Consider the following 26,751-nt stretch of genomic DNA (forward strand, 5'->3'; position numbering starts at 1 on the left):
CCACATGTGTGTGTTAGCCAAATATGCAGGTTTGTGGGGTCAAGAATGCCAGCGGGAAATGCACGCTGCACATACAAATGTGTTTTCAGACATTTCATTTAGAATGCGCTTTCCTTAGCCCTTTTGAAGGGACAGAGATGGAGGAAAGACAAATGTCGTTTTTATGCACTTGGTTCCATATTTAGACATGATGAGATCATTTCGGTTTCATCGGTGACGTTAACAACTAAAAGATAATAGCAGGCTGATACTTAGAGTGAGAATTAAGATGGCCTCATTGATCCCAACCCAGCTGTGTCCTTATTATGTGACCTTGGTTAGAAATCTCAAAAGCCACTGTGGTGAGAGGAACGTGCATCAGACTGTGTTTGTAAGAACAAGCTCATTACAAGGCATACAGGGAAGTTAAAAGTATGTTCATCCAGAGGGAGATACCTGAGTTTTCTTATCTTTGCTAATTGGACACGGGTTGCATTTTCAGAGGAAAAGATGTTAGATACATTTTTAAGACTGTGGTGCCATTTCCCTGCAGACAATACAAAGGGCAGTCGTTAAGTCAGAGAAAGACAGAAAGCGTATGATAGCACTTATATGTGGACTTTAAGAATGCCGAACTCCTAGAAACAGAGACTAGAATGGTGATTATCAGCGGCCGGGGAGTAGGGAAAAGGGGAGGTGTTGGTCAGAGAGTATAAACTTGCAGCTGTAAGACGAATAAGTTCTGGGGATCTCATGTACAGCATGGCCATTAAAGTTAACAATGCTGTGTTACATGCTTGAAAGTTGCTCAGAGAATAGATCTTAAATGTTCTCGCCACAAAAAAGAAATGGCAATTATGTGATATGATGCAGGTGTTCCCTAAGACGATGGTGGTAATCATTTTGCAGTGTATCTGTACCAAATCAACATGTTGTATTTTGCAGTGTATCTGTACCAAATCAACATGTTGTATGCCTTAAACTTATACAATGTTACATGTCAGTTACATCTCAGTAAAGCTGGGGGAAAGGGAAATTAACACCTTTGGAGAAAACTACAGTGATTTTATGGTTCTGTTATGTGACTGAGAGGAATACACACACACACACACACACGCAGGAGAGCACTAGAGCAGGGACCCACCTGTTCTGATTTGACTTTGGAATCGTACGGATTAGGCGGGAGTGTTGATGGCACATGATTCGCCTCCCCACTTGTTGTCCTGGGGCTAATGACAAACCATGTCCATTAGGCTGCAAGCTGATTTGTGTCAATGCAAAGTGTCATGCTTGGTGAGAGGGAAGCCAGCCCAGAACGTAAAGTAAATCGTACCATTAACTTGTCTCTATTTATATCCTGTTTTGGTTCTAAAAACCAGACATAAGATGCTTACGTTTGATTTGGCATAATTCTCAGGACTATCTTCTGAGGACTTGGGAAATCTCATTTGCTTGGTCTAAATCCATCAATGTCCTGAGCTATGTATCTGCTCTGTGACTGAGTGTGGAATTTCCCTAGTGACTGGGGACACGCTGGGGTGTTTGCATATAAAGGTAAATATGAATTCAGCCAAGATCTAGTTCATACAAAGGTATGGTAATGGGGTAATATTTAAGGAGTGAAGCAAATGTTGCACGAGCGAAGTAAGTGCCAGGATCCATTTCGAGTAGAACTTTATTGCTTATGCTTTTTAAATATGATTGTTTTTAAGCAAACAAACACAAGCCCGAGTTTCATCCTCTAGTTCAGTTTCGTAAGGTTATTTTATGTGTATGTGTGTGTGTGCCTGTATGTGTGTACGTGTGCACCAAAAAGGATATTTTAGTAAAAGAGAAATAGTGTAAGAATAAATTTCTCTGGTTTTGACAGAATGCTAAGCATAGGGCTGACTAAATCCTATAAAGTTTGTGCCCTGTGTTGTTTCCACCACACTGTGGGTGTGACCTCTCCTTCTCCTGCTGTGACCTTTATCAGAGTGCCATTCAGTACCCGGGAGGGTCCCCACTGCATGTACTCTCCAGAAGAGACTTTAAAACCCAGGTAGTGTAATCCGTACTCCTCATTTTTCTAGCCGCAGGTGCGATGCTCAGCGACGTTCTCTGTGTCATTCTCCAGGAGCTAAGGGTAAAGCCCACTCAAGACTAAAAACCTAAAAACGGAAGCTCCAGTGACAACACAGAAGACTTGTTTAGCGCGTTCAGGGATTTGCATACTGACATAAACTTAATGCAGAATGGATGTCAGGTCGTGGGCGTCTTCCTTGGTTATTTGACTTGGGAAATGAGAAGGGAAAATAAAGTAACGAAGCTGTTAAAAGAATTTGAATTTCAGGGGCGCCTGGGTGGCTCGGTTGGTCAGGCATCCAACTTCGGCTCAGGTCATCATCTCGCGGTCCGTGAGTTCGAACCCCGAGTCGGGTTCTGTGCTGACAGCTCAGAGCCTGGAGCCTGCCTCAGATTCTGTGTCTCCTTCTCTCTGCCCCTCCCCTATTTGCGTTATCCCTCTCCCTTTCTCTCTCTTTCTCTTTCTCTCTCTCCCTCTCTCTCTCTCTCTCTCAAAAATAAACATAAAAAAAATTTTTTTTTTGAAACTTGAGTTTCAGCTCAGACTTTATGGTCCCTTTTTGTACACATAACAATATCTTTTTTTTAAGGGAAATGTTTAAGGTCACTTTGTTTACTATAGGTGCTCAAATATTTATGAAACTATTTTCGTTAGAAAAACAGTTAACCCAGGTTGAGTCTAGAATGTTCCTTGCTCGTTCACTGAAGGGCTGATGATCAGGTACTGAAAGGAAACTTTACCAGCACATCCTTACTCTTGGACAGATGTTACATATGCCTCAATAACAATAGCAGCAAAACATTTCCTCAATAGCTAAAATTCTGACCCCTTCTAGTTGAAGGATATTTATTTAGAAAGAAGTGCATTTAGGGGCGCCTGGGTGGCTCAGTCGGTTGAGCGTCCGACTTCGGCTCAGGTCATGATCTCGCGGTCCGTGAGTTCAAGCCCTGCGTCAGGCTCTGTGCTGACCGCTCAGAGCCCGGAGCCTGTTTTGGATTCTGTGTCTCCCTCTCTCTGACCCTCCCCCGTTCATGCTCTGTCTCTCTCTGTCTCAAAAATAAATAAACGTTAAAAAAAAATTTAGAAAGAAGTGCATTTAAGACTAAGCTGTATAAACAGGTCAGAGTGAAAGGATTTTTTTTTTTTTTTTTTTTTTTTTTTTACAACCAGAGTCAAAATGACTGGAATAATTCATACGTATTTCTTAATTCTGTACTTCAACATCGTGGTGTCACCCCCAGCTTTTCTGCCTGTGCTTTCTAGATACCCCTGTGACCAAAGTTCCTTAGCTCGGGTGCGTTTAGTTCCAGCGGGGGGCGTCCCGGCGCCCACTGAGGGTCCTGTTCATTCTGTGCTAAGGTCCTCTGCTTCCCTTGTAAAATGAGAACCTTCTTCCTTGTGTTTCCTGATCTCACCCAGGAGTTTTTTCAGTTTTTTGTTTTTTGTTTTTTGTTTTTTTTTTTTTTTTTAACAAGGGAGGATGTTACCATCTTTGAGAAGACTTAAGATGGCAGTTTCTGTTTTTCTCTACACATATAAGAGATCAGAAATGGGAATCGGTAGAAACTTACATTTGCCTCATCTACAACCCGTTTATTCTATCCATGAGGAGTAATGAGGGATCAGAGCCCATTAGAGCCTGAATGTTTGGGAAAACGTGCCTATGTGGCCGTGCTCTTTGGGCCCATCGATCTTCATGAGAGGGAAAGAACTATGGGAAGGTCAGTAGAAGAGTCAGTTCTCGGGTTTGTATTTCCAAATGTTTGTGGTGCTTCCACATGAGAGTTTAAAAACATGAAGTGATTCAATTTTAATTTTATAAAATTATAAAATTGTGACTTTTCAGCAAGCTGACATTTTTAGCTGGCTTGGTTCAGATATTTTCCTACAAATAAATTAGTTTTGTTTATTCTAAAGAGATTCATTGGGTTTTTAAAAATGGATTGAGCTAATAGTTCAGAAAACCTGAGAGTTAGCTACTAACATGTTTGTAGTTCATTCTGATTTGAGAGTCAGTTTGGTTTAAATTCCAGCTTAAAAAAATTAAGGAGAGGGGCGCCTGGGTGGCTCACTTGGTTAAGCGATTAAGCGTCCGACTCTCGGTTTCGGCTCAGGTCATGATCTCCTTGTTCTCAAGTTCGAGCCCCTCTGATGCTTGGGATTCTCTCCTTCTCTCTGTGTCTCTCCCCTCCCTGCCCTCCACCTCTCAAAATAAATAAGTAAACATTAAAAAAAATTAAGTAGAGATACACTTGGACCAGATGTTGGCTCTGTTTTCATGACAGTCTGGATAGATGGTATTATTGAACACTGTGAATAGACTAAATAATCTCAATCAAGAAAATCCACTCCTAGTAGAGAAATTATTTTTCAGTGGAAGGAGGTGATAGGATTTTTCCCCATGTTATTTCACGTGGAAGATTTTTCAGCAGACTGGTCAGAGTTCTGCCCAATTGTTTTGAAGGTTCCTAAGAACTAACCTGATTTTTGTCCTCACTACACTCTGAATTTCCTTAAGCTTTTGGAACCTTTTTCCGTTTTAAATGTTACACACACTCTTCGCTTTGACCATTGAATGAAATGTTTTGACATTTAAGGGGAAAAAATCCTATAAGCATTAATCAACGTAAGATATTTGTTGCTTTTTCATTCGACCCCATCCAGCTTTCATCCTGACACGCACCATCCTGGAGGCACCGGCGGCTGGTGTAATTGTTCAGTACAGAACGCGGTTTGATCTCTTTCTTGTGCTTTCAGTACTGGTAAATTAATCAAAAGGAGTTACTGCTCTGCTGGGCATTAGCATGGGTTTAGATGTTTCTGCTTCAGGGCCTGTTCATCAACGAAAATGCTTTTAAGCCCCAAATGGAGAGTAAACAGTATCGTTGCGGCCGCTTTGAGGTGAGCCATTACTTGTGACCCGCTTACGTTGGGGAAGAGGCCCGTTTGTATTAGCGGCTCTTCTGGTTTGGGTTGTAGCATTTCCAAAATGCTTTTTCTCCTTTTATTTTAATGTCCTTAGTCTTTGCGAAGAGCCACTCCTACCGTCATCACCGCACATTCATGCCAGAGGCATTTCGATCTCGATACGTGGAAATCAAAATGAGGAAACCCAGTTTGGTCCCATGCCAACATTCCTATGAAGTTTGAAATCTAACGTGTGTCATAACCAGCGTTTGTCGTTAGAGGACAATGAAATTACACTACCAACTGAGACAGAAGTCATCATCTGTAATACACAGCGGTTCTTTGGGGCATGTGGGTGGCTCAGGCGGTTGAGCATCTGACTCTTGATTTTGGCTCGGATCATGATGCCCAGTTTGGGATCCCATGCTCAGTGTGGAGCCTGCTTAGGATTCCCTCCCTCTCTCCCTCCCTCCCCAAACCCCCCCCCCCCGCCCCTCTCCCATGGGCGCACTCTCTCTCAAAAATAAAAAAATAAGAGCGGTTCTTATTAAAATTGTAGTTGGGTTTTTTTTTTTTTTCCCATTAGACAGAAGTCGATACTCTTATTATCATTGGCACTCTTTGTGCCAAGCATTGTACTAGGTGCCAAGATCCAAAAGAAAATAGTCTTTGCTTTCCAGGAATTAGTCCCTTGAGAAAGACACATATATGAGTCATTTCAGGGTGATGAGGGGTGTGTGCCCATTGAGGGATTGACCAGGGGGCTCTAGGTTAGGTCGAGAGGGTGGGTCCTCTCCCAAGGAGGAGATGACGTTGAAGCTGGTCTTCAAAATGAGTGGAAGGTAGTGGAGGGGTGGGGGGAGACAGGGAGTTGGAGGAGAAGATTTGTCAGGAAAAGCAGGGCAGTAAGACCATAGGTGGAGGGGGTAGGGTGGGGCATGGGTGTTGTCAGGGAGGCAGTGTCTGGAAAGGAGCTCCGTGAGGCACGCGGTGCTCAGGAAACTTTTTTTTTTTAAGAAATTTATTGTAATTTAATATAGTGGTCTGAGTTCAGAGAAATAAAGGGGAAATTATGTGTTTGAAACATTAACTTTGCAGCCCAAATATGGAAGAGACTCAAAAAACCAGAAAATAAAAATAAAACCAGGCATACACAGGAAAGCGGACAATTCTAGATATGGACATAATGCTCCCCTCAGGGCCCATTACTATTATATGGTTTTAGCAGTTTTGTGGAGGTATAATGGATATGCAAAAACGGCAGGTGCTTGGTGTGTACGATTTGGTGAGTTTGGACAAACGCAAATACCCATGAAACCATCACCACAGTCAAAGTAATGGACGTGTACTCATCACCTCCTAAAATGTGATCTGGAATGGTGATCTACCAAACCTAGGCTTGTTCCTGGAGGGGAACCCTGAGGAATTCAAGAAAGTGCGGTAAAAAGATTGGCCTTATGAACACAGCAAGGCTGTGGTGTAGACAGGAGTTGGGGTGGGGGTGGGGCAACAAACCCATGGTGTTTCTTCAGATTTTCTTTAAAAATGAAAAGGAAATTAAAAGGGGAAGTTCTGGTCATGATTGAGAAGAATTACTTGAGATAACGGTACATTGTCTCCTTCATTTCTGATCGGTGACGTCTAAGTTTGCTTTAAAAATAATTGTTTGCATGTAAAGAGCTCCTACCTGTGTATAGAAAATTTCTGTTTTGAACGAGTTGCTCTGGAAAAACATAGAAGCCCTTTTGGGATTACATTGGTAGTTCGGTAAAGTAACGTAGCTGGAACACATCTGTTTTTGAAAACTGAGCATTTGTTCTGTTTGTCCAGGGTCTAAAGTTGAAGTGCGTTTTTGGACTACACCACAGCATCCTGGAAAACTGAAACGGGGCCTGGGCACACTGTCTATCGGGGTGCCGGTGAGCTCCCAGCCAGCACTGCTGTCCTCAGGGTACAAACTGCACATTTTTCTGGTGAAATTTACCTCACTGTGTAAATGTGATTTATTTGGCGGGGCGGGGGGGGGGTGGTGCAGGAGGCGGGAGGGGGCCTATTTCTCCTACAACCTTCTCTGGATTTATTTGAAGGTAACTAAGGTAATCCCACGCCCTCGGCTTATTTTGAATTCAGCCTCATCAACAGATGTTTAGTGAGGCTGGATGGTGCCTTTAATGAGAGGGCTAGAGGCACGGTGCGAAGAAACGTCAGCATCTTCTTTCTTTTTCTGTATACTTTGGTATTTAGAACGTTGAGAGGTAGCTCTGTGAGTCTAGAAATATCTTGCAGTGTAATATCAGTCAAATGGCTACAGTCAAAGGCAAAAGTGGTCACAAAAGCTTTCGGGGAGGAGTTCAATTGAGGAAGGTCTCCGGGGGCATTTAATCAGCTTTTGTTTTTAAGAACTTACGTGCTTTTTCATCGTAAGAGTAGTACACGTTTCTGACGTGAACCGGAGAGAGCAAAAATGCAGGAATAATTCACCTAAATCCATTCTTGTCAGCGATAGCCACTTTCTAACTTACTTCCTCCTGCGATTGTATCTCTGCGTGTACACGTGTATGTCCATTTAATAGTGCACGCCCCAAACTGGATGCCACTGCACCTGCAATCGCCCAGCTTGCTGTCTTCGTTCAATAGTGCACAGTGGGTGTATGCCCGTGTTCCATGTGGGCACAGTTTAGATCTTCAGCATTCTCTTTTTTAAGATTTTTTCTTAACGCTTATTCATTTTTGAGAGACAGAGACAGAGCACGAGTGGGGGAGGGGCAGAGAGAGCGAGGGAGCCACAGAATCCAAAGCAGACTCCGGGCTCTGAGCTCCCAGCCCAGAGCCCGAGAGGTCTGCGTTCCTAATGGCGTGGGGCTTACAGACGATGCTCTCGGGCTGTCTGAGGGCTATCACCTTGTCTCCTGATCCGTTCCTTTCTTAGCATAAATTCTTGCAGTGGAGTTGCCCGTTCAGAAGTCAAACGGAGTTGTATATATGCACGTCGGTAGTATATCAGGGTGCTTATTTACCTCCGCATCAACTTGTGTATCTGTAGTGTGTTCAGTTTTTGACAAACTCTGTTCACGCTGTTCCCTTCCCTTCTCCTGAGCTGCTCTTTCGTCGGCTCTGCCCACCATCTCCTCCGGTTCTCTCAGAACTAAGAGGAAGACCTCTGTGGGGTTTTTTTGGTTTTTTGGTTTTTGTTTTTTTTACTGGCTCACCACCCTCCACTGTGTCTTTGGCTGCTCTGTCAGGCTCCAGCAGCCCTCAGCTCAAGTGCACCTGGCTGGAGTGGGGCATGAATAGGTCTTAGGTTTCCTGCTGGAGCTCACAGGACTGGCCGCAGCAGGTATAAGAACGCCGTCTGGGCCGCGAAGCCCGGAAACCTGGGAAGTGGCGTCACAAACAGACCTGTACGATGCACGTTGGGACTTGCAAACCGAGTGATACCACTCGAGGGGCGTGGCCCCACAGCTGCCTTTGGCTCAACCCATACACCTTTCGAAAACCCTTTTTCGCTTATTCAGCACCCAGCTCAGTGCTGATTCGTATGAATGTTGGCCAGACACTCTGGTTGTGTGGTTATTCGCTTCCCGTTCCCTTTTAATGAATGCGACGCTCGGCCTTTTAGAGCAATTTACGTAGCAAACTTACGTAGCTGTGAATTTGGAGACTCGTTCCAGGTGGGGTAAGAGTGTCCACAGCCATTGTGTGAGTGCCAGCCACGAGCCTTCACTACCAGCCGATAAAGAGTTCCAGAACGTAGAGAGAAAACTGGCACACGTTGGGGTACGTTGCAAAGCAGCGAGGGTGGTGCTGGCCTCCGTGGGGGGGGGGGGGGGGGGGGGGGATCGCAGAGGAAACGTTATCCTCGGCGTAGAGGGATGGTCCTGCCATGTCTGTAATGAGGTTTCCTAGCTTCTGTTTGGGACACGTGTTGTCAAAAGTACTGGCAACCCCACGAGAGGCTGGGAATGTCCTGCAGCGAAGCATCTCCCTGCCTGTGGGAAGGGTCTCCTCTGCCACGGTGCTTGGTGGGTGGGTGTGCACAAAAAGAAACACCACCTGTGTCAAAACTTAGCTCCCAGAGTTAAGGAAAAGTCTGCTTCCTGAGTGAACATAGCATCTGGAAGAAATAGAGAGGGGCTGTTTCCTAATTGCCATTCAAGTGTGTTAAGCCAAGGGTCCTGCATAGTTTTCTCTCCTTCATTCACTCGGGGACTTGAAAAGAAATCGTTCCCCTTGCGCGTAGCATCACGTGTGTACCACGTATTCCAAGAGCAGTACCGTTTGACTCGGTCAGCATTGATAGCCCCACCTGATCACCGTAGCACCCCAAAAGCGTGAGGCTGTCATTACAAATCTGACTTAATTTGCCCGATGCATTTTTAAATTTTTTTTTTTCAACGTTTTTTATTTATTTTTGGGACAGAGAGAGACAGAGCATGAACGGGGGAGGGGCAGAGAGAGAGGGAGACACAGAATCGGAAACAGGCTCCAGGGTCCGAGCCGTCAGCCCAGAGCCTGACGCGGGGCTCGAACTCACGGACCGCGAGATCGTGACCTGGCTGAAGTCGGACGCTTAACCGACTGCGCCACCCAGGCGCCCCTTGCCCGATGCATTTTTATCGGTTGGCTAGTTTGCCCCACTCTGTGTGGCTGGATTGCTGAATATAGTTTTCTTTATTCTGTTGATGGCCTGAACTTCATTACCAGCTGATAGGGAGTTCCAGAATGTAGGAAGAAAACTGGCCAAGAGTATTGGTGGCTTACTAAACTGGCCCTGGCCTCTGCTTTGTTCCTGATGAGATTATCAGAGAGCAAGTCACACAGAGTGTGCTCACTGCCATGGTCAGTGCCCAGGCCCATAAGGCCGTTATCTTTCCAGGAAGCTGTGGCCTTCTCTATTTGCTCCTTAGGAAAATTTCAACTTTAAACATTTCAAATCGAAAAACCCTATGTGATTTTTTTTTAAAGCTTTTACTAATATGATTTAATGGGCTATAGCTAGCTTCTTAAAATCAGTCAAAACTGTCTTTTCAATAATGTTGAAAAATATTTTTCTTTGAGTAAAAATTAGTCTCTTCAATTTTAAGATAATTTCACTTGCAAGTTTGGAGCTCAATAAAGTCCTGGGTTAAGTAAGTGCCCTGGAGAATTGTCTGATGTCAAAAAGTAGGCAAAGAGGTCCTAGCTTTAAAATTTGTTGGGATCTGGGGCACCTGGGTGGCTTAGTCGGTTAAGCGTTCGACTTCAGCTCAGGTCATCATCTCACAGTCTGTGAGTTCGAGCCCCGCATCGGGCTCTGGGCTGACAGCTCAGAGCCTGGAGCCTGCTTCAGATTCCATGTCTCCCTCCCTCTCTGCCCCTCCCCTGCTCGTGCTCTGTCTCTCTCTGTCTCAAAAATAAATAAAAACATTAAAAAAATGTTTTTTAATTTGTTCAGATCAAATATTAACAAATTTGTTTTAATTGAATTTTTGTATTATTTTATCATCATTTCAGAGATAAAGTGCTTTCGAGATTTTATTTTTTACCATAACAACAGATCATCTGTGACGTAAGAGAATACGTAATTACAGATTTCATTGGGATTTTTAGGTTAACTGAAAATGGTCATGTGTTGGAGGGGGCATTTCTGTTTTTGACTTGTTCACTGGTATTATTTGACATAATGAGGCTTCTTTGAAATTTGTCTTCTACCGATTTCTGTCCTTTTTCTTTGGGAAGAGTAAAATGGATTCTAGACTCCCGTTTTATTAATTACATTCCTATTGGGCTATTTGCTGTTTTGTTTCATTTTGGGAAACCAGAGTAAGCGGAAAAACTATTTCTAGTACATGAATGAGAAAGAATCATACTCCCATGTTTGATCCTGCTCGAGGGGGAGAGCATCCTTGTGACGGCTAAGCGTCTCTTGAGTTTATAACGTGTTCTAGTGAGCAGCTGACATGATTTTAAGGCAAGAGGACAGACTAATCTGATCACACAGTCCTAATCATTCAAGAAAACTCTGATATGATTACAGTTCCATCTCTTGAGGCAGGCTTTCCCCACTTTGACTCACGACCGCACCGAGGGACAGAGCTATGGAGGGAGGTGTGCTGACCCTGGTTTGTTCTTTGTTCCCACGCGTTCCCTGCCCCAAACCTCCACGGGCTCCATTTCCCTCCGCAGCATCTAGCACAACTGCTTCTATCGTTTCTGCAGTGTGACCCGTGGAGGTAAACTTGGCAGTGGACCCTGTGTGCCAAACACTTTGGGTGTATGGACAGTTAAAAACGGAAGACGTAATCTTTATCCTGCAAGAACGCACAATCTTATTTGTGTTTACATACGTTCACAGTCAGTATGTCTGGATAGTGGAGTGAATTATTGTGCAATTTAACGGGTCGGCATACAAAGAAATTAGGTAAAATTATACATGAAAGCAATCAGATACAGGACGTTAAGGTGGGGGGTGGTAAATTCAAATAAGGACACATCAGCCAAAATTTTCTTCCCTGCTGTTCCGCATCCCACCTCCACCCTGAAACGCCGGGAGGCCCTGAAGTCAGGAACTTAGGGGAGGACCTTCCCAGCCAGGACTAGCATGGAGCCTGGATGGCGTCCTCAATGGAGAGGTGGTGAGGGGTGGCTGGCACTTAATCCAAGAGTCAGGAAGAAGCTAAGAGAGGGGTTTTCCCCATCTTTCAAAATGCTTACCCACTGATAGCGTTCCTTTGGTCTTTGTGACTCTTCTGTGAGACACATGGCAGGGGTGACTCCCTCAAATTGAAAGCAGAGAACCGAGAATCGGGATCAGGTAACTTCGTGGGGCTCTCACCGTGCTGGGAGTAGATGATCCGTGCCCGTCCCCCAGCCCGGCCTGGCCGGATTGCTCAGCGGAAGTGTGCGACACTTCCCGAGTGGGGGTGTGTGCACAGTAGCCGGGCGTGTAGCTGAGTGGCTAAGCGGGCAGACCCTGGAGTGCGACGGCTGTGGTCACGTCCTGCCTTGGGTCGGGCTTTGTGACCTTGGGCACAGTGTGCCAGCCTCCCTGGCCTAGTTTTCTCACCCTTGAGTCGGTCAGGATGGCCCTGCCGATTTCTCGGAGTCGCAGCGAAGATTCAACTAGCTCGGTCACGGAGGGCCAAGTACCGTGTGTTCAATCAGCCACAAGTCTTTTATTATTATCGCTATAAATAAAATAATAATAAAATATCAATTTTGCTTCCAACTCGAAAATATAGGTTTTAGTGCTCGCTTTGGCAGCGCCTATACTAAAATTGGAAAAATGAAAAGCTTCACGGGATCCCTTCTGGGGATGACACACAAATTTGTGACGCATTCCATTAAAAAAACAAAACCAAAACAAAGCAGCGTAAGTCTTAGAACCTAAGAAATATCAGAAACCCTCATTGTTGGCCACAGAGGAGAGAGAAAAACTGGAGCGGCCGCCTGCCTAGATGAGAAGAGGCAGGAATCCCATTTATGCCCCTCTCTGGGGGGCCCTCCCACTCGAAGCCTTCCCCCTTCTTCCTCCTCGTTCGTGTGGTCACGCGGGGCCGTCACCTGTGTCCTCGCCTCCCCACAGTGTGAACAACGAGCACTCTGAAACCCTGGGCGTGAACAGACTCTCCAAGGGATGGGGAGGGTGGGAGCTGTTGGAAGAAGGATGGAATTTTCCCCACATGTAAGTTATCATCACCTCGGACCTCGGGTCACGGAATCTGGTTCTGGGCCTTATACCACTCTGAGTGTGGGCCATATGATTTTTAAAAAGGCACCTGGGTGGCTCAGTCAGTTGAGCATCCGACCCTTGGTTTTGGCTCAGGTCATGATCCCAAGGTTGTAGGTTGGAACCCCAACCTACACGTCAAGCTCTGTGCTGAGCCTGGAGCCTGCTTAAGATTCTCTCTCTCCCTCTGCCCCCTCCCCGCTTGCTTTCTCTCTCTCTCTCTCCCTCTCTCTCACCCTCTCTCTCAACCTCTTATATCAAACTCCCTTATCTGAGGCTGCGTTTGGTTGATGACTCCCATTTTAGCTGGAAGGTGGGTATGATTGCAAGATTTAAGCATTTCTCGCCATCTCCTTTGTATTTCTAGCTTTTTATGGGACGAGAGCCCTTGCTGAATGCGCTCCTGGTACCTTTCCTCGACTCCTCAGGTCTCCTGGCTGGAATCTTCTTCATCCTAAACTCCCCCCTGGCCCTAGCCCTGGTCCGAGTGGGCATGTATGTAGCTAGCTCTGGTCTTGATCTCCTCGCCAAGCTCAGCATCAGGCCCTCCGCCCCGACAGCAGCATTGATCTTTCTCACTTGTCCACCGCAGCTGCCAGCCAAGGTGGACGGGGCAGATGTTGGTAGCGCTGACCCCGCCTATCGAACCACATAAATGGCAAACTGGACTTTCAGGTGGTGGCTGTTGCTTAGAGGAGGTGGTAACCTGATTAATGTGGTTGTTGGTGTATTAATCGACTCTGAAAAGTATAGGTACCAGGTGGACTTGAAGGTTGAGGTTTGGGCTTCTCTGAACAGGTGTTGTAACGAACAAGTCACTTTCATCTTTCTTTTTCTTTGATCAAAACTGAAAGATGATCATTATTTAGTATGATAAGTGTGTTCTTGAACATGAATTGGAAACAATGAAAATGAAGAATAAGCACAAGGAGAGCTGTGTTTGAAGTCCAAAAACAATCATTTAAAAATGGGTAAATTCAACAGGCATTTGTTACCTATTGTATTTGGTGCTACGGGTTTTAAGGATGAGTAAAAGAAATCCCTAAGACCAGGTAACTCATAGCCTAATTATGGAGACGAAGTACCACACAGCAAACTATATTCCAGACCAGACTTTGTCCAAAGAAGTGTTGTTCTGCTAGTGTTCAGTCAGTCAGGAGAGCAAGTCACAAATTAAACTTGCAGTAGGTCAGGTCTATTACTCTTAGACTTGGCTGCTACAGTTGATTTCTCCTGTGGGTGCACGGCGTCTCGGGCTCACGTTCTCTCTTTATGCAGACCCGCACGTGGTTGGTCACGAGGCCCAGGGTCGCTCCTGCCCCACACCAGGCGCTCCTGCCCCATCTGCCTGGTGTCTGTCGATCTTTCTCGACCACTTTCCAGGACTTCAGCGGATTTATAGAACCAGCACGTTCATCTTCCTGTTCTGCTTTAGCAGCGGTAGAATGCTGCTGCCTGCCTCCCTCCCCCCGATAGACTTTATTTTCTGGAACAATTTTAGGTTCACAGCAAAATGGAGTGGAATGTACAGAGATATTTACAACACATGCAGCGCCTCCCCCCCACGCCCCCCCCCCCCCCGTCCCGACAATGGTACATTTGTTACAATTGATGAACTACATTGACCTGTCCTTATTACCCAGAGTCCATTGTGCACATTAGAATTCACTCTTGGTGTAAATTCTCTGGATTTGGACAAATGTACCCCCAGAAAAGCGTGATCATTTCTCGCTATTGAGATCAAGAATTAGTGGCTTATTAAATACGGGCTTTAGGTTTGAGAAGGGGTGTGTGGTTCTTGGAGAAAAGAGTTTTGTCTGACTTCTCTGCATTTCTACCCAACAAATTCCACTCCCAGATTTTCAGATTGGAGACAGTGGGTGCATGTGGTGCTGGTCACTCTCATCCCTGTGGCTCTTAAGGCTCTCGGTTGCTTGCATGAGGCCTGGGGTCAAGGTCAAGAGGCACACAGGCTGCCCCACTTTTTCCAGGGTACAGATAGTTACAGTTTGGCTTATTTCTCGGGTTGGTAATCTGGTGACCTTTGCGCCAGGTGACAGGTGAAGGGCAGGTCTAATTAAAATCAGTCTATTAAGCATCTCGGTCGTCATTTATTCTTAGTGGTGCATGAGCTCATGATGTGTTGGCCCTGAAGGAGCTATAAGCTTGCTCTGAAATGTCAAAACTCAAAGCCTTCTCAGCTTTCCTCTCGGTTCTATTTCCTATTCCCACTATCCCCACAGCAAAGGCCAGGCACGCTGTTTTGAAATACTAGTGAAATTTGCAGTGGAGAACAATAAATGTATGTTAACCCCGAGGAAGGCAGACACTCCTGAGAGAGTTTGGGGGGCTTTAATAAAGCATTTCAAGGAAGCAGAGTATCGAATTAATGCTTTTTGTGCTAAAAACATTAAGGTATTTAAATGTGTTATTCTAATCCCTGCTTCAGCCTGGGAACAGAAGGATCTAATATCTCTTATTTAAATCCCAGCCTTCCTAGTCTGGGCCCTTCTTTTCAGCCTAGCACAGGAAGAAACAGGCTATAGGCAGTTGACTTCAGTGAATAGAAACCTGTGTGTAATTGACAACGTACGACCTATTAAAATTTTATATCAAATGCGGCTGCCCGGATCTTAACATATTCTGTATTGTTTAGTGGCGATGTTAGGTTTTCAGAAGCTAGACTCCTGTCTGAGCGCCATTTTAATTGTTCTGTTTCCTGGACACGCAATAAAATTGTCATGGACGCAAGTACAGATGCATAAATCCTGAACCCCCAAGCAGGGGATACTTATTTCAAAGCGAGCCCTTTCTGGTTGTGGAGTAAACTGATCTTGGGCAGACAGGGTGTCCTCCCTTTCTCCAGAGCCACTCCGAAAGCCTCAGCTGCACAGGCAGCATTTATGGCCAAAGCACAGGATCAGGTTATAAGGTTTTTGTTCGGTGAATAAAGAATATCAGGTTCCCTCACGACTCACAACTGTAGGATGGCTGGTCTCTACCTCCTAGGCTGGGAGGAAGAGAATGCTCACGGGACAGTGAAGGCAGTCTGCAGTCAAGTAGTAATTAAGATCAGTGGTAAATATATCGCCCTGTCCCCAGATCACTCATTAGGGTTTTTTCCGCCTTTAAAATTCTTGTTTGTCGAGAAGTTTTTTTTTAGATTTTGGAATCAGGATTGGGGGCCATAGAAGGGTGACTTCAGGTGACTAGACTATTTAGTCGTAAAATTATTCATGTTGAAACTCTGGGTCACGCATCCAACGTGAAAGTGCAGAATACTTTGATTAAGATACTGGCAAGATTGTTTTTCAGAGTTTGATACTAAAAGGAGAATCAAGACCACATTTTGTACACTGTGTTTGTATGTGTGTGTGGTGTGTGTGTGTGTGCGCATGCACCAAACACTGAGATAATCAGCAACCCCTTTAAGCTTTAGAATTAAATACTGGAGGAGTTAAATGAACTTTTTAAGCAAGGAAACTACTGGTAGTAATTGTTAATATATTGTTATAGTGGCAAATTTATATAAATAGCATTTTTAAAAAGCTCTCACCTTCTCTCTCGATTCCAGGCCTGCCTGGCTGCCCCTCCTGAGAGAGGGGCAAGGAGAGAGTGTGAAGGAGGGCTCATCTCCTCTTTCTGGAAGTCGAAGTCTATTCTGGAGGCGGAAACATTTAGCCTTAGTATTTTTGAAAAAACGAATACTTAACACCATGTCGAAAAGAGTCTTTGTACTTTTAGGATGCTTTGGAGATTTTAAGCTTTCTGCAGTTTAAATTTAATATATGCCCAAACATGTGTGTTAAATTCCTAAACTGACTGGGGCATCTGGGTGGCTCAGTCGGTTGAGCTTCGGACTCTTGATTTCGGCTGAGGTCACGATCTCACGGTTCATGAGTTCGAGCCTTGTGTCGGGCTCTGCACGGATGGTGCGGAGCCTGCTTGGGATTCTCTCTCCCTCCTTCTCTCTGTGCCCTTCCCCACTCACTCTGTCTCTCTGTCTCTGTCTCTGTCTCTGTCTCTCAAAATAAATAAACTTAAAAAAAAATTTACATTCCTAAAATGACTGTGGAATTGCACCACCAACATATACAGCAAGATGATAGCACAGCTACCTGTTTTTGGCCTCACGTGGCACAGTCAGACTTGTCACATTGCGCCAGTAGCCTGCGTTCAACCTTCAGTGTACCTGAAGGGGGACAACCTCCATACAGGGAACGTTATCAAAACATCTCCAAATAAGCGATGCCTCCTGAGCTCTCCGATTAGCGGCTCAGCAGATCCTGTGACCATATTGGCCTGTATTTCTCAAGGGTGGCTGGATCAGATGAGGGCTCATAGTTATTTCGTGCAGATTTGTATCACCAATCATGAGGTCTAGGTCGATCATTTTATTCAACCAGCAAGTTAAATGCTTACTCTACTGGGTACTGTGTTCAAAAGTTGTTAATAGGGCAAAGGTCTGGAGGAATTGGGGCTCGCGAGAGAGTATGATTTCAGACCGAAATCACCGTGCAAGGAGCAGATACGTGGCGAGGTGCTTACACACAGACTTTGTTCGGATGGTTTGCGTCGCCCGACATCCCCGAGACCGCTCGAAAAGACCCGGTAAGCCAGTTTGTGCTAAGCCCTCAAAGTGCTGACGCAGGATGATACTCAGGGGCTTACTGTTGGCTTCTCATAGTCAGAGCATTCGGACCGAAAGAGCAGGCTTCTGGGTTAGCCCTTCCCAGGCGAGCCCTGTGTGAAGCCAAGGATCGTTGCCCTGCTACATGTCATTAAGAACTGTCGCAAAAAGCCTCTAATGAGCCTATAATGTTTTTAAGGATGTTAGTAGAAAACAGAACCAAGAGCCCTGGCATGTTTGGCCAGGAAGTTTGCAAGAAGTGCCCACTGGCATTAGTGGTCAGGAGAAGTGGGGTGTTTTGAACTCCTCTCCACGGGCGATGGAATGAGATCTCGCAGAGGTGCACAGTTGCTTTTGTACTTCTTCCAGTCTCTCCGTCTGTGAGTAGGAGTGCTCTTTCAGGATTACACACCGGTAGCACGTTCCCATTTATATGGAAGTTGATGTACTTTTAAGTAGAACTGTAGTTTTCCTATTATTCATAATTACGGTTAGAGAGGTAATTAGTCCTAGAACCATGATTTTGGTAGGTAGTCACCATTTATTGAATGTCCACTGGGTTAGCATGTGGGGTAGGGGATGGAGAGGGAAGGATGGAAAAGAAGGAAAAGGTGAAATCGAGGGAGACAAAGACATTCCCCCATAATGGGAAAATCATCACACTGGATGCACTGAGTTTACTTTAAGAGAGATACCTGCTAAATAGTTCTGGGATCAATTTTTTTTTTTTCCTTGTTTTAAATTAATATGTTTGTTTTTGAGAGAGAAAGAACACAGAAGGGGCAGAGAGAGACAGAGAGAATGAGAATGAATCCCAAGCAGGCTCTGTACCATCAGTATGGAGCCTGATGTAGGGCTTGAACTCAAACCGTGAGATCCTGGCTTCAGCCAAAGTCGGACGCCTAACCAACTGAGCCACCCCGATGCCGCCTGGGATGAATTCCTGAAACGTTGGTGTCCATGATGTTCCTGCTCGTGGTCTGTCATCCTCTCTGCTCTTTTATGAGGCAGCTCTTTTATAAGGTTGGGGAAAGGACAGTAACTTCCGTCATCCGGCATTTTGTAGGAAACCGCGTCTTTGATATTGCCACGGTGTGGTCCGAGATTTTTAAGGATGGAGAGAAATCCTGCCACAGGAGGGCCTCCATAACACCTCAGATGGGGGGGGAGATGCTAGGGTGGGTGGAACCCTTCACCGCCGAAGCCGCCGAAGCCGGACACGCTCATCGCTGAAAGTCTGTGAATGTTGCTCATTTAGAACTGGGTCTATGGTGCTACCCTATGTATGCAACCCATTATCTCACGGATGGTATTTTTTCTCTATACGCACTCCTTCTGCTTTCGAGAACGTGCTCCGCTCTAGTCCCGACCCTATGAGGCTGCCTCGTGGTCAGGCATTGAATTTTTGCAATAAAACCTGAACTGTGGTTTCAGTTACGTCTTTGTGAGGTGCCATCCCTAATGGCTTCCTCCTGTAGAAGATAGCTCTTTTCTATGTGTACGTTCAAAAAAAATTTTTTTAATGTTTATTTCTTTTTGAAGGAGAGAGAGAGAGAGAGAGAGAGACAGAGTGTGAGTGGGGGAGGGGCAGAGAGAGAGGGAGACATAAGAATCCGAACCAGGCGCCAGGCTCCAAGCTGTCAGCGAGGCTCGAACTCACGGGGCTGTGAGATCATGACCTAAGCCGAAGTAGGATGTGGATGCTTAACCGACTGAGCCACCCGGGTGCCCCTCTGTGTGTACATTTTTATAATAAGGGAGCACTTGAGTCTAACTGAGAGCCCCTGAGTGAGTTTAAATGTCACTTCTTTGTGCCTATACGTAAACTGACCTCAGGTACCTACTGGGTCTGCCCAGACACACCCTCTTGGCCCGCCCTTCCCCTACAGCCTCTCATATCTGTCCCTCTGCTCTAGGGACTGTCCCAAGCTGCCAACGTTATTTGCTTTTGGAGCTAGGGGCTACGATCAGATGCACTAAGAACTGAGACCTGAGATTAAATTTGAGAGAGTCACACATTTTGGGTCAGAGCACAGAGATAGAATGTTCCAGAAGGGGAAAGCTTTCCAGGAGGCCTGGACAACTGGTCCTGTATCAAGTGCACTAAATGCATCTAAGGAACAAACACAGGTCAGGACGCATATTGGTCAGCCAGGGAGGCACTTATTAAACAGACACATAGGATAGTTCAATTGTTTTGAGATTTTAGACACTTTTTTTTTTTTTTTTAATTTCAAAGAGAGAAAATGTCGGAGTGGGGTTGAAGGGTAGAGGGAGAGAGAGAGAAAATCTCAAGCAGGCTTCATGCTCAGCATGGAGCCCAACGCAGGGCTCAATCCCAGGACCCTGGGACCACGACCCAAACCAAAATCAAGAGGCAGACGCTCAACCAACTGAGCCACCCAGGCACCCCTGGATTTTAGGCTTCTATGTTAGGTGTTTGTGTATCTACAAACAGATTTGTTTTTTTAAGATGTCGCAATTTTTGAAACTTTTAAGATTACTGACTGCTATAAGAAATAAGGTGTAATATTTTAATGTTTTTTAACGAAAGAGTTTCATAAGGATGTTATCTTTAAATTAATAGGGAAAATGGACATTTTCACAAATTAAATCACAGATGTTGGTCTCTGTGACATTAAAAACAACTTATAAAGTCCTATAGACCAAATTTTGGTTAGTATTTCCTCCCTCTCACCCTCTTATGTGAGACACTCAGATTTGAAGACTATTTTAAACGACATTCCAACCCTAGTTTGTACTTACTAGTTGAGGGTTAAAAGCAAAGAAGAGGGCACCTGGATGGCTCAGTGGTTAAGTGTCTGACTTTTGGTTTGGGCTCAAGTCGCGATCTCATGGTTTGTGAGTTTGAGCCCCACATCCGGCTCTGTGCTGACAGTGCTTGGGATCCTCTCTGCCCCTCCCTGGCATGCTGTCTCTCTCAAAATAAATAAATAAACTTAAAAAAAAAAAAGCATAGAAGAACATACAAAGCTTGAAAGAAGGGGATGAGATTCAGTGTTCCTGCTAATTGTTAAATGTCACCTTCTGAAACTTTTACGTGTATCTTCTGCTTTGGAAATGTAAGCCGAGCTAATTAAAACATTTGAACAAGAGAGATCTTGTGATCTTGTCCAGGTCAGTGTTGACTACTTTGGTGTTGTCCAGAGGCAAGCAACATCACCATCACCTGGGAGCTTGTTAAATGCACAACTTGTGCATTAGAACCTGTATTTTTACAAGCTCTCCAAGTGATTCTGATGCTCACTTAAAATTTGAGACTCGTTGACCTAGGCCAGTGGCTTCAAACTTCGTTTTCCGTCATAGGGACTATACAGAATAAATAAATTTAAGAGTCCAATTAGTAAATGTGCTTAGTGAATCTGGTTAATGAGTAAGTGTTGAAGTTCTCTTGGGTGCCCCTGGGTGGAGGGAGTTTCTTGCAACTCGCCTGGCTGAGCTGAGCTCAGTTTGCAAATCAGTAATAGAGATTCACCCCACTTTACAAATGAGATCTCTGGGCTCTAAGAAGGAAGGGATTTGTTTAAACTTGCTCAGATGATATTGCAAAGCAGAATTTAGAAACTTGTTTTGAGACCGGGGCTTTTGTAGATCAGATAAATTAATGCATGATCATTAATTCTAGAAAAGCAGTTACCAAAGGTACTACTTAAGCATCATAGTTGAAATAACTTTAGAAAGTACATTTTCAAGTTTCAGGAACACATATCCCATGAAATTAGATACTCCAGGATACTGAACTTTTTTAAGTCTCCAAAGGAAAACTTATTTTTTATTTTAGAATCTATTGTGTTCGCCAAAAAAGTAGGTAGAATATCTCTCCAGTTGATTAAAGATCTTTGATTTTATGTTTTTATTCACAAGGCACTAAAGTAGTTATAGAACTGTCCCAAGTGCCTAGCTTAGCTCAGATGTGGCCTGGAATTCTTATTTTATGGGTTGAATGTACTATATGCTGGGAAGTGTGGCATGTGATTCCAGGTTACAAATTAAGATTAAAAAAGGAGCTGGTTTGTGCTTCGTGGCAACTTGGCGTACTAAAACACTACGTATGACCGAGGCGTAATGGTGCCTATTCCGTTTTGTAGAAATTAGCTGTTTGACATCTGTTTTGAACCCCTCGTGTGTGCTAGAATTATATTTTCTCAAGGCATCGCAGCCGAGGGCATAATAAATCCTTGATGAGAATTTCATGCTTCTAAAATGCTGGGATATGACTCAGTTTATATATCCCAGTCAGGTTTTCTCTTTATTCTTGCTTTTTTGGGAAAACACAGCTTTGGACTTGTATAGATTTTGCTTGAAGCCATCGGAATCATGACTCAACTCGTCTGAGATTCAAATCCCACAGTGGCAAATGTAGTGAGTGGATCTGACTTGCTACTTGGCTCTTGTTGGTTGGCTTACTGCTAAACCCGATAACGAGAAAACACCTTAAAAATATTTTTTAATGTTTATTTATTTTTGAGAGAGAGAGAGACTGCGCGCGCGTAAGCAGGGGAGGGGCAGAGAAGGAGGGAGACACAAAATCCCAAGCAGGCTCCAGGCTCTGAGCTGTCAGCACAGAGCCCGATGCAGGGCTCGAACCCACGAACTGTGAGATCATGACCTGAGCCAAAGTTGGACACTTAACCGACTGAGCTACCCAGGCGCCCCAAGAAAAAAAACACCTTTAAACGTCAGAGAAAACCACGGACTTGTTTAGTGGCTTCCCTATTTGGCCACCACAACCCGTCCAGCCTCCCACCACACATGTTCTTGTGGTTGAGATTTCTGCCCTGCAGAGTCCCCTTTTGCCCTGTATACCCCCTTTTGCTCTGAATCACTCCAGGTCAGCTGGAGACCAACTTACTCGATGACTTGGGTGGCAAGGAAGATTCTCAAGTCATCGTAGCCCCAGACTCCCCAGGGCTGTGTGTCTGTCCCTTGTGCTCCTGTACAGAAGACGAGTTCGAGATTAAACAATAGTGGAGTTTCACTTCAGTGAGTGAATGAATGTATTTGAAGAGCCAGTGATGTAATCATTGAGAGGAGTGATCAATGCAGAGGCTCCCAGACTCCCTGCGTTCGCAGAACTGTAGCGTCTCAGTGATTGCTTTGCAAAGCCCCTAGGCCAAGAAAGAACATTGAATACATTGAGCAGTTTCTAACTACGAGGAAGGTAAGGTCAAACAACGAAACAAGTATTTATGTTCTAACAACTTAGTAGACGTTCGAAACAATCACGGACATAGCTGGAAAAAAATAATACTTTATCTCACCCTTACTAACCATAACCACTCACCGATGCTCTGGTGTGGGGCACCTGTTGAGCCTTGGCCAACTTCTCAAACCTCGAAGAAAGCATGGATGTTTCAGCCCTCATTTCCTATTTCACACTGATTTCTGCTTTTTATCATAGCAGCCGTGAAAACTCGGCTTCACAAAGATACGTCATAAAAAGGAATGTAGCATGATCTAATATTGGAACTGTGAGCTCCTTCGAGCTAGTGTTTCGTGCGGCTACCTGAGGGATATTGCTGGTTTTCCCTTGAAAATCCATAATTTCCCACTGCAGCACTGCAGGGCCCTTACGGGGAACCCTGGGTTGGGTGGTGTTCCGTTCTCAGACGTGTCCGATTTTTTCTAGCAATTGAAGTTTTGCAGATGGGGTAGGAGACAACATTTGTCTCACACAGGCAATGTGTGATTTCACATAGTGATTTCACATAAATATATCAACCATCTCATGAGGTAGGCTGTTCTCATTTTCCCCATTTCATTGATGGGAAGACAAGGACTCAGAATTACTTCTTCTGTGTAAATAGTATGGGGAACAGAAGAAGGTCACGTTCAGTTATTTAACTTTGAATCCCACATTGGTGTCTCCCTACCATATATGACCTCTGCTTCTGTTGAGCTTAGAGAAGAAATGGGAAATCAGAGTCGTGTAGCAGATGAGAATTGTGGGGCTGTGTCTGCCGATCAGGAGCTTAATGAGAGAGGTACGTCAAGGTCAGCCCTCGGCTCTAAGTAGCCCTTGCACAAATGTGGAAGGAAGAGCTACGGTTTACATCTCTGGCCGTTAACATTGCTTCCAGTAATTTCCCGTTAGGCTACATTAAAGTAAGTCTAGCATCTGCTACCAGGGAGATGGGGATTCTGTTCCGTTCCGCTCGTAGCTCTCTGGAAGATCATACTTGGGAGCTATTTGTAAGCTCTGAAGCGTGTCTGTTAAACAGTGGGTGAGGGACCTGGGACTGTTGAGCTCGTAGCCCCTGAACTGTGGGAGGAAGGATGTGATGGATGTCTCTCTAGTTCAGCCTTCCTGACATTTGAAAGATGAGTTCTACTTGTTCTAGCCTAACCCAAAGGACAGAATTCGTGCTTTTAGGTTATCAACCACAAAAAAGTAGCAGTAATGATTTTTGGTTGCAGTTGCCCTAGGAGACCATAAACTCCCGTTATCGAAAGTCACTGTGAGAATGATTAAAGAGATAGTAGATTGTACAACATGGCTCCTAAAAGCCTTTCGACCCCCAGATTCTGTTTTTCTAATTTGCTAATTTCCATTCCTTTGAGCTAAGGCTCCCAGAGTACCTGTGCTTTAAGTTCAGTTTGCTGTCTCACCAGACACAGAACGGTCTCTGGGTTGGTAAAATTAAATGTAAGGTAAATTGTAAGTTTTCCGTTGGAAACAGGTATCCTGGAGGTCAGAGGCCATATGAGAAGTCATAGGTGTACTGAGAAGGTCCTTGCATGTCTATTCTAGTTTACAAGTACCGTGCGTATGTGGGTGCAGCCAGCATACCTCTGGGAGACCCAGACAGGCCTTTTACTCTGTGTGTGTGTGTGTGTGTGTGTGTGTGTGTGCGTGCGCGCGCGCACGCCATTCGGGAGTTTACCCGTGAATTTTTTTTTCACCCAAAGTGACTCTCAGCTTACCAGTTCAGAATTTAAAATAAATCAGTCCCGAGGTACTAATAGATTTACCATGTCATTGTACTATCTGGTCTTACACTCCAAACAAATACTTCGTTATAATGAACTTTGCTGTGCTTTAGAGCCCGTATGTTTACTTTGGGTCTTCTTCCCAGATGATTTGAGGGCTTATAAGAAATAGCCCCCATCCTTCGATTCCTTGTGGAAACACCCCATCTTCCTGCAAAGGCTGTCTTGTCTTTGGGCTTTGGGCTGTGCTCCTGCACAGTTCAGCTTTGGTAGTCCTGTCCCGGTGACCGCCCCCCCACCCACCTTCTTAAATCCTTGTGCCTTGGCTGCCCTTCAGACACTGCCTCCATTTCTGAGGTGGAGAAGGGAAAGGCTTTCTTCTCCCTTACCCTCATCCTCTTTCTGCACTTCTCAAGCCATGCCAATTTTCTTTCCCTTCTGTGAAAGCCGATTTTACAGACAGTTCCCTTGCCAGCCCTAGGTTGTGTGTGATGTACAGCAAAGCAAAAATGGGGTCTGTGCTAGTTTTCTGATTTATTTGGAAGACGTTTCCTAAGACCTCTGTATCCAGCTTCCTTGCCTTTATCGTTCAGCGGGGGGACACATGTGCCCCTGAGGAGTTTGCACGTATGGTTACCACCGCGCAGAGCGATTACAAACAGGCTGTGTTTTCAGTTAGTTTTGACTTGTGTATTTCATCTGTGAAGTTGGCAACTACTTGAAAGCCACAAGCTACTGTTTTCTGAAAGCTTCTTTGCACATGAGCATAAAACGTATGTATTGGATTTGGAAATTGTCCAATAACTGCCCTTTTAATGCAGCTCAATGTAGATTACAGCTGTTTCCTCTGGAAAGACGCATCCAGTCATCACTTCTTTCTTCTCTTACAGAGTGTCTCCTCTGCAGAAGTCTGAGATAGTGGACGTGGTTAAGAAGCGGGTAAAGGCCATTACCCTGGCCATCGGGGACGGTGCCAACGACGTTGGGATGATCCAGACTGCTCACGTGGGCGTAGGCATCAGCGGGAATGAAGGCATGCAGGCGACCAACAACTCGGATTATGCCATCGCGCAGGTCAGAGGCGCGTTGACCTGCTGTCCCGTCCCGTTGGCAGAGGTATCAGCCGGGCATGAAGGCCTGGTTGGTGCTTGACCTCGGTCCAGCCCTAAGAACCCTGCCCCCTCTTTTGAGGTTGTGTCTAGACAAACTCGCCAGAGTATTTGCATTTCCCTGTGGTCTTGCTCTTATGCGGCTTGAGGGCCCTGTGCTGCGGGTTGTTGTGGTTGTCGCGGTTGTATTTGTCAGCGGTGAGGTTGGCCGAGCTCTCTGTCCTCCAGACGAGGCATCGTCCCTGACGGATAGGTCTCGGGTCCTGCTGATGAGAGCCTCTCACCCTCAACTCCCGCATGGGCTGCCTGTCCTGGTCCTGTTCCTTATGGCATCCCTTGCTGAAGGATGGCCATGCTCATAACATTAATTCTCTACCGTCCCCATCCCAGAGTCTCTCCTCTTTTCAGAAGGGGCTAGAACACTCTCTCATCAGGCATTGAAAGTCAGGGGAAAGCAGTGATTTACAACCGCCAGCCACCCTTCTCTACGGCCATAACCAGGGTGCTGCCCAGACCCGCTGCTCTGAGATGAACCCACGGTCAACAGCAAACAGCCTCTCGCTGCCAGACCAAGTGCAGCCCGTTCCTCTCTGGATCACGTGTTGCCCGCAGAGGGGCCCAATGTACTTTGTAGTTACTGAGCAGATGACCTGACAATGAGAGAGATGTCTGCTCCTCAGAGAGAGCCAAAACCTGAAGGAAAATAGCCAACCGCCTCACCCTAGGTATGACAGATCCAGATCATTTGCACCCCTTGATCATCCAGAAAATCTGGACCTCACATTGGACACCGATCATGGCCTCCTGTCTACAGGTTACAGTAACTTGTGATAAAATGCCTGAGCGTTTGGTGGTCAGCCAGTGTTTTGTCATTTCAAGTATGTGTTAACCTTAATCACGTGAACACAAGTAATAGTGGCGTTTTCTCCCTTCAAGCTGAAATCGGGGGCTGCGTATACAATGTGAAAGAGCTTCCAACGCCCCCAGGGCTGCGGGCTGGTCCTGCGCAGCTTGGGGGCTCTCCCTCCCCGGAGTGGGGTTCTAGAGCATGAGATCACCTCTCAGACTCCCTCCCGGCTCGTGGTTCTGCAGACACAGGGAGGAATTTACAAAATCCTCCTGGCTCCGGAAAGCCCACGAAATCAGTCTTGTTTCTCTGTTGATTTCAAAGAAATCCTCAGGGTAATTGCTAAAGTTGGTAGGGGAAGGAATTCTGATTTTCCAGGTGGGAACACTGGGGCTCCTTCCCATTAGGTGACCTGCCTCGGGTCCGAGCACCGGGGGTCAGAGAACACCAGACCTGCACGTGACCTTGGGGACCAGTCCCGCACACCTGCCCGTTCACTCTCCCGAGTCCACCACTCCGAGGCCTGTGAGACTCCCGCTTCCTGTAGTCTGTCAG

The 26,751-nt window shown here is 45.5% G+C and overlaps 1 protein-coding gene across 13 annotated transcripts in view; it reads left to right on the forward strand.

The window, feature by feature from the left end:
• The window catches only part of LOC122217186 (phospholipid-transporting ATPase IB), a 609,544-nt gene that overhangs the window by 343,214 nt on the left and 239,579 nt on the right, over nucleotides 1–26,751 (forward strand). For all 13 annotated transcript variants that reach the window (XM_042934232.1, XM_042934582.1, XM_042934301.1 and 10 more), the window contains one exon: nucleotides 25,131–25,314. In XM_042934232.1, coding sequence (XP_042790166.1) covers nucleotides 25,131–25,314 — 184 coding nt within the window. The remainder of the gene's footprint in view (nucleotides 1–25,130; nucleotides 25,315–26,751) is intronic.

This window comes from Panthera leo, chromosome A1, assembly GCF_018350215.1.
Source record: "Panthera leo isolate Ple1 chromosome A1, P.leo_Ple1_pat1.1, whole genome shotgun sequence".
NCBI classification, from domain to species: Eukaryota; Metazoa; Chordata; class Mammalia; order Carnivora; family Felidae; genus Panthera; species Panthera leo.